Source organism: Lynx rufus, unplaced genomic scaffold (genome assembly GCF_022079265.1).
Source record: "Lynx rufus isolate CCGP_SWC_20201006 ecotype Redwood Valley unplaced genomic scaffold, mLynRuf1.p SCAF_16, whole genome shotgun sequence".
Classification (NCBI taxonomy): domain Eukaryota; kingdom Metazoa; phylum Chordata; class Mammalia; order Carnivora; family Felidae; genus Lynx; species Lynx rufus.
This window is the reverse complement of record NW_025814830.1, coordinates 40,515,956-40,524,544: the sequence shown is the minus strand read 5'-3', so window position 1 is coordinate 40,524,544 and position 8,589 is coordinate 40,515,956. Positions and strand designations below refer to the sequence as shown.

At 45.4% G+C, this 8,589-nt stretch overlaps 1 protein-coding gene across 1 annotated transcript in view; it reads right to left on the bottom strand.

Annotated features, from left to right (window-relative positions):
- Positions 1-4,100: 4,100 nt before the first annotated feature.
- Positions 4,101-8,589, bottom strand: part of TANGO6 (transport and golgi organization 6 homolog) — a 194,872-nt gene continuing 190,383 nt past the window's right edge. Inside the window, exon 18 of the mRNA XM_047078653.1 lies at positions 4,101-5,148. Within this exon, the coding sequence (XP_046934609.1) occupies positions 4,972-5,148 (177 nt within the window). The 3' untranslated portion in view covers positions 4,101-4,971. The remainder of the gene's footprint in view (positions 5,149-8,589) is intronic.

Below are 8,589 nucleotides of genomic sequence, written 5' to 3'. Positions count from 1 at the left end.
ACACGGTTTTGGATGCACAACGACTTTCCAAACGAAAGGGAACACAGAGGAACTGATCCTCCTGTTCTAAGCCCCACGGGGACTGCAGAGGGCGGGGAGGGAGACAGTCCCTGAGCCCTCCGGGAAGCACACAGCTTGGGAGTCAGCGTAAAGAATGGTCGAGAGGGACACCAGGAAATGATCCTTCAAATAAGTGGGCACAGCCCCTTCCAGGGCGGATTGTGGGGGTCTGCATTTCCTCTTCACCTGCCGGCAGGCAGCCCCAAGCCCCGCAGGCAGGGCAGAGAAGAGAGCCACGGTGGCGGCGGGCTCCCTGGAAGACAACTTCCCAGCCCCCAGCAGCACCGGTCTCAGCCAAGCTGAGCGGTGCAAGCGAGTCAGAGGTACGCGCACTGCAGTGAGGCTGCTGCATGTGACTGCAGAATGTCTGTGGCTGCAGAACTTGCCAAAGGACACGACCAGGCTCTCACGGGTCAAGCCGGCTGCCGCCCAGGGGCTGGGGGATGGAGATGCCTCGTGGTCGGCGGGGGGTGGGGGGGAACAGTGGCGGCCTCTCACAGCCCACCCTGGAACTCAGCTCCCCTTTCTCATTCTCTCCCTTGCGGCTGACATTCCAGCTGAGTGAGATTCTGGATCTCTGTGCAAAAACACTCCAGAAGCCAGTCTGGTTTTGCACAGGTCAGAATCATCCAACTTCTTCCTCCCAAATGATCCACTTTCACATGTCTTAGCCATCTCTCCATCTCAGCAAAGCGCTGCTGAGGCGGGCAAGGCTCCATTCGGCAATCCTCCCACCCCCCAACAAGGGGTGGGGGCGGTGGGTGGGCGAGGGCAGCCTGACACATTTGCTTTCCAGGGAAGGAGATGGTGAAGCGATGGGGCTCACCACTTCATTCCAACTGAGAAAAAAAAGTGGCGGGGTATGAAACGCCTTTGGGCTACACGCATTTCCCGTTTTACGGCATTCACACACTCAGCCTCAAAGCACTGAAGCAGAAGTGGCTTCAGGGAGAGATAGGTCTGTGGCTGCCCCTGCCTGCTCAGAGTGCCCCATAAGGCTTGAGAGATCTGGCACGTCACACTGCCCCATCCTCTCCGCGTCCCTCTGGCTCACTCTGCCATAGCCGCACTGGCCTGCCGGCCCTCCCTCAAACCTGCCGGACACACTCTTGGCTCCAGCCCCTTGCCCTTGCCATTCCCTCTGTCTGTAATGCTCTTCTTCCAAATATCTTCACTGTCAGTTGTGATCCTTACTCAAATCTCAACTTCTCAGTGAGGCCTTCTCTAGACAACTGACCTCAACTTACAGCTCCCATCCCCGTACGCTCTACACACACCCTCCTGACTTAATTTTTCCCCATAGGATTTAACCTCACTTGACATTCTTCTATGTTATTATTTATTTATTGTCTGTCTCCTTCCGTTACAATGTAAGTTTCCCCTGAGGGTAAAGGTTCTGTCTGCTTTGTTCACTGCTGTGTCCTTAGTGCCTGGCACAGCATCTGGCACATAGTAGGTGCTCAATAAATGGCTGTCACTCTTGCTGTGATTTGCTCCCCTAATCTCCAGTCCCTGCCACCTCTGCCCTTATACGTAGATGGGTGAGCGGAGCCACAGGAAAGTAAAACAATGGAGAAGAGAGGTGAAGAAAGGAGAATATTAGGACATATGGACAAGTATGTGTGTGGAGGGATGGTAAGGAGCAAAGTGAAGGTTAGGAGACTTCCGATTAAAGAAGAGAGGACTTGTAGAAGGGCAAGTGCTGAGGAGGAAGAGACACATAACAGAGAGGGAAACTCTCCAGAGTTCTGGGAAGTCTAATCTGAGCAAGCAGTATATGCTAGAGCAGCAGGCCTGGGGTCTGGCTGCAGCCAGGGCTCTGGGCCCCTGCATGTCTCTTGTTACAGGGCCATCCTCTGTAAGCCGAGGTGCTGTGTGAACAGTAGGCCTGGAAAGAGTTGGAAGAAACCAGGAAGGAAAAGGAGGGGGAGAAGGCAGGACAGGGCCAAGTAAGAGACCCCATGAGTGATCCAGGCGATCACTGGGCAGACTGCTGGGTAGTGGAAGGGACCAAAGGTGAGAGGCTAAGAGAAGTTCAGTGGGATGGATAAGGAAGCTGACTGGAAGGGCAGCAGAGGGAAGACAGCCTGGGAGGAAGGGCAGAGGTGGGAGGCAAGCCTGAGGCAAGTTGCTATTACATATTCCATAGAACCAGACATACCTCCCAGGCCCTGTGCAGGGAGGCCCCAGGACTGCTGCTGCCATCTGCCCTGGAGTTCTGTTCTGTGCCTCTTTCTTTTCTCTTTCTTTCTTTCTTTCTTTCTTTCTTTCTTTCTTTCTTTCTTTCTTTCTTTCTTTCTCTCTTTCTTTTCTTTACTTTTCTTTCAGTTTTGTATTTTTATTATCCTAAAGCTCTTTTCTTTTTTTTTCTTTTAGTTTATTTATTTTTTCAGTAATCTATATACCCAATGTGGGGCTCAAACTTCTGGCCCTGAGATCAAGAATCTCATGCTTCTTTGACTGAGTCAGCCAGGTGTCTCTATGCTAAAGTTCTTAATTCTTGGGGCACACCGGGGTGGCTCGTTCAGTTAAGCATCTAATTTTGACTCAGGTCATGATGTCGCAGTTTGTGGGTTGAAGGCCTACGTTGGGCTCTGTGCTGACAGCTCAGAGCCTAAGCCTACTTCAGATTCTGTATCTCCCTCTCTCTCTGCCCCTCCCCTGCTCATGCTCAGTCTCCGTCTCTCTCTCTCAAAAAATAAATAAAACGCTTAAAAAAATTTAAAATAAATAAAGTTCTTAATTCTCATGTTCCTTCCCAAGGGCAGATGGAGATTATATATATAATATATTATGTAATATATAATTAATTATACATAATTGATCTATAATTATATTATATACTATATTGTTTATATATTTTAAATATTATATAATATATAATATAATATTATTTTATATAATATATGAAATAATATTATATAACATTATATAATATATATTATGGACATAAAATAATTATATATATACATTCGGAAATTTTTAATATTTGGTCATGTTTAGGAGGGTTATATTACAGTGTCTTTCCCTTGAATTTGGTAACAAGGTCAGAAAAAGTCACTCTCTGAAATGGAATCCATCAAAATCAATAAAGAACAGATGCTTTTAGCTACTTGCCAAATAATTCAAATTAAGAGGCAATTTATAAATGGAGATACAGGGACTGGAATGCTTGGTGAGACACTCCTTAGGAGTTCAGGTTTTGAGACTAGAGTTTCTCAGTCTAATCAAGGTGATCAGTTAGGATATATCTTCAGAACTGGAACGCATTTAATGCAAATGAAGTTGTAAGTGAATTCAATCATCTAACATATCCAATCTGATGATCTGAAGTAGGTTGTATGGAGTGTGGTTCAAGGAAGGCCAAGAAACAAGAATTTTTAGGATATATCCAGCTGGTTCAAAGGAGATTGTTCTCTGGTTTGAAACCCCAATCCTGATTCTCCAGACATCCTAATTTGGAGAATGGAGACAAATCCAGCTACACTAGCTGAATGGAAATATTGCCTAAAAGCATCTAATTGCCTTTGTTCTAATTCTTTGCTTACTAAGCTAACTCGTGATCCACATCTAACTATAAGACAGCCTCTGTAAAGGAATGTGTGCCACAAAGGTTCTAAGCTAAGAACCACATCTGTAATCCTGCTGGAGAGAAATGTCCTGTTAATTGGCAAATGGGCACGCTCATACACGGCGCCTTCAGTCACCTAAGAGTTTTGGGAAATTGTGTTTTGGTTGCCCTAGGCCTGATTACCCCAGAGAGTGGAGATAAAATCCTGTACCTAGCCCCGAAAGCTGAGGACTGGTCAAGGAGCTCTGGGTTAGCCTTGCTGAGGTGTTGACAACAGGGAGGGTTCATCCGAAGCACTCAGCCAATCTCTCCTTTTTCTCTTCTCTTTTAGCTGCAATCAAAATTCAGTGGCCGAAATACATAAATAAAGAGGAGCCCACAGTGCTACATCTGATAGGATTTCAATAAACCTTGCTTCAGGTCACCAATATGCTACACGCTTTCCAGCACACATTTAATTAACCCATTGTCTAAGCATTCCTTCCTGAAGGAGCAGAGCGACCAAATGCTATATATAAACTCTCTCATCTGAGATGTTTATGGCTCTCTTCTATAATCAGGGCCCTTTCGTGCAAATAGCAGCAGGGGGAGCTAAGAAAATGGCCCGGGAGGACAAACACAGGGCTACTCTTCATCTCTGGAAGATTCAACAAGCTTGACTCTCTTCTCTGGAGTGCAAATCCTCCTCAGTGCCACAGCTTTTCATCCCAATAGCCGAAGACCAGATTCAGACCTATTATTCTTTCCAGCCAAAATAATTTTATTCCATTTTGCATGTTTTGATAACAGTTTCCTTCCCCTCCCTACCTCCAACTGCATCTCTATACTCTGATAAGCCTCTTGAGTAGCCAAGGATGAGTAGCTGGCTGCTCCTCATTATCACAAGGAAGAACAATCTCTCTATGAAAGAATGTCAAGATATATGACACATGTGCCACTCAGGAGGGTGGTCAACCTCTTCTGTTCAAGTCACAATAAGAGAATGGTCAATTAATCAAATTCTACCAGTTGTGTTAAAAATGTACTTCCATCGAAATATATATATATATATATATTTCCATCAAGTAGACTTCCTTCTCTAAATGCTCCAGGCCAGTGAAAAATGTGCAGATAAATGAGATTTGTAATCTTTTGTCTTCTAATGACACATGCTTCAGGCTGGATGCAGGATGCTAAATAGATGCTTTAGGAAGGTCAGCCTGAAGGCACAAATGACCAGACACATAAAGCCATCCGGGGTCAGCCATATTGCCAGCACCAAAGAGGCAGTGGGGCCACCTGCTGGAAGGACTGGGCACTGCTCTTGGTCCTCTACCTCCTTGATGTCCTTAGAGCCAGGTCTAGGGCAGGACCACAATCTTTTTCTCCAGCTTCTGTGGTGGGAAGAGGAAGTTTCTCATGATCTCATCCAGCTCTTCAAGGGCCAGCTGGGCGTGGAGCTTGGCCACATCATCGGGCTCCAAATGCACCACGTGTTTCAGCAGGTGGTAGAGATCCTTAAGGACATCCCTCAGCACCTGTATGAGAGAGACAGTGTCATGACTATCTGTCTACTGTTCCAAAATTGCTCACAAAGAGCTATTTGCCTTCTCCTGTCTGAGAAGTTCTGTGAGAAAACTTGCAGGCTCCCTTAAGAAGATAATGCACGGCCTTCTCAGATGGAAGGAGGAGCAGCTGTACTGAGATAGGCTTCCTCTGGGGTTTCTCATGACCCCTGACACCTCACTACACTGGCCTTGGGGGCTGCTACTCCCCAATATCTCCAGGCCAAAGTATACATCCCAGACCCCTTCCTTCAGTCCCAAAGCATAGCAAAAACCTTAGAACCACAGACAGGGAATAGTGCCCAGACATGGTTACTCCTAGAGCACAATTACCAGCATCTTCCTCTCTAGCTCCCACAAAGCCCTCTGCTGACACCCATATGCAGACATCTATCATATGAAACCCAGAAGGCTCTCTCTTCAACAAGCATGCCTTTCCTTGCCACTACTTTAAAACTTTTCTACCACAGGGGCACCTGGGTGGCCCAGTTGGTTAGGCATCCGACTTCGGCTCAAGTCATGATCTCTCGTTTGTGGGTTTGAGCCCCGTGTCAGGCTCTGTGCTGACAGCTCAGGGCCTGGAGCCTGTTTTAGATTCTGTTGTCTCCCTCAATCCCTGCTCCTCCCCTGCTTGCATGCTCTCACCCACATTCTCTCTCTCTCTCTCTCTCACTCAAAAATAAATAAACATTAAAAAAATTTTTCCATCACACTTCCATCTCCATGCCCTTCCTAAGTCACTATAATTTGGTTTTCAATTGCAACCCTGTAACAGGAGACGAGAGGGCTGTGTAGACAGAGCCACACCCAGTCCTCACGTCCCATGTTCTCATCTTATGCTCTGACACGGAATTGGGAGGGTGCCAAAGCACCTACTCCCAGGAGCTCCTAATTTCCTTCAAAATCTTCCTGGCTTTGCAGTTAGAGCTTCTAGAAAGAAACAGGTTTCAGGGGTGCATGGGTGGCTCAATCAGTTCAGTGTCCCACTCTTGATTTCAGCTCAGTTCATGATCCTAGGGTTGTGGGATCAAGCCCATGTCCGGCCCATGCTGAGGGTGAAGCCTGCTTGAGATTCTCTCTCTCTTTCCCTCTGCCCCTAAGAGGCCTTAGGGATCAAGTGGTCAAACTAGGGGACTGAAGACACTAGGTCACAGGGGGTCACATGACTTGTCTGCGACTACTTGTGAAATTACTTCTGGTCTGGGCTCAGTGCCTCAAAAGCTACTATTTTTGGATCACGTACTGTACTAGGTATTTTTCATATGTTATCTAATTTTTATGCTGGTCATATAAAGGAAAGTTATTAGCCTCGTTTTACAGATGAGAACATAGAAGATTAGAGGGGTAAGTAACCTCCCAAGATTACTCAGCTAAAAAAAAATGGTGGAGCCAGATTCTAAACATCCAGAACCTGTGTTCTTATTTATTTTTACTGAAAAGGTAAGGGGCACCTGGGTGGCTCAATCAGTTAAGAGCCCGACTTCAGCTTAGGTCATGACCTCACAGTCCATGGGTTTGAGGCTGGCATCAGGCTCTGTGCTGATAGCTCAGAGCCTGGAGCCTGCTTTGGATTCAGTGTCCCCCTTTCTCTCTGCCCCTCCCCTATTCACACTCTGTTTCTCTCTCTCTCTCCCTCTCTCTCTCTCTCTCTCTCTCTCTCAAAAAAATAAATAAATAAACTTTAAGAAAAAAAAAGAAAAGGTAATACAATACAAAAAATTATGTATGAAAAATATTAGTCTCTCTTGTACTCCAGACTCTTAGTTTTCTTTCTCAGAGAATATCATACTTAATTCTGAGAAATGTGCTAGGTGTTTACAAGCATATATGTTCCCCCCCCTCCATTCATTCATTCATTCATTCATTTATTAATTATTTATTGAGAGACAGCAAGACAGAGCATGAGCGGGGGAGGAGCAGGGAGAAAGAGGAAGACAAAGAATCTGAAGCAGCCTCCAGGCTCTGAGCTGTCAGCACAGAGCCCAACTGGGGCTCAAACCCAGGGACCATGAGATCATGACCTGAGCTGAAGTTGGGCACTTAACTGACTGAGCCATCCAGGTCCTTCTCCCCATCCCTTTTTAAAAGCACAGAATTATATTCTACGCTGTTATGTGCCATGATACCTGGTGACTTAATATACTTTGAAGATCTTTTGTATAATTGGCTGTATAGGATGAATGTCACACAACTTATTTATACACACTCCCAATTAAACTCATTTAAAAAACTCTTTTGCTATTACAAATATTGATGCAATAAAGACTCTGCTACTTAAGTCTTTGCAGACATGAACAAGTATATTTATAGGACAAATATCTAGAAATGGAATCTCTGGGTCAAGAGTTCATGCACACATAAAATTTTGATAGATGTGGCCAGAGAGATTGCAACAACCTACATTTTTACCTAACACTGTGAAAATACCTGTTTCCCCATATTCTCCTCAGTGCTATGTACTGTAAACTCTTACCTTTGCTAATCCAGTAAGTGAAAAATAGTATCATGGTGTTTCAAAATTGCATCTTTTTTTTAAATTTTTAAAATGTTTATTCATTTTTGAGAAAGAGACAGAGTGTGAGCAGGGGAGCAGAGAGAGGGAGACACAGAATCTGAAGCAGGCTCCAGGCTCTGAGCTGTCAGCACAGAGCCCAATGCGGGGCTTGAACCCACAGACTGCGAGATCATCACCTGAGCCGAACTCGGGCGCTTAACTGACTGAGCCACCCAAGTATACTCATGCCTATTGTTCAGTTTGTAACTCGTATCACAACTATAGCTTAAATATTTATTGTGTAATTAAAAGTACGTTTTCCTCACTAGATCACATATACTACTGACACTGAGGCCATATCTTGCCTTGTTCATTCTGGTGAAGTCCCAATGCCTCATACAGTGACTGTCATGTGGCAGATACCTAAAAGATTTATGAATGAAAGAAGGCACGTATGCATGCTACTCCTGGCCAGTTTCTCACTTGGTAAAAACTAAAAATTTTAAGAATATCTATTGAGGGGCGCCTGGGTGGCGCAGTCGGTTAAGCGTCTGACTTCAGCCAGGTCACGATCTCGCGGTCCGTGAGTTCGAGCCCCGCGTCAGGCTCTGGGCTGATGGCTCGGAGCCTGGAGCCTGTTTCCGATTCTGTGTCTCCCTCTCTCTCTGCCCCTCCCCCGTTCATGCTCTGTCTCTCTCTGTCCCAAAAATAAATAAACGTTGAAAAAAAAAAAAAAAAAAAAAGAATATCTATTGAAATGATGCCAGACAACCAGGCTCGCTTCATGGCTGTGTGATCTGTGCAGTCACAGCAGGTCCCCCAATCAACAGGGCCACATGCTTGGTTCAATGATCTGCTTTTGTTGTCCTACAATTCTTTTTAATTTTAAGTTTATTTATTTATTTAGAGAGAGAAAGACG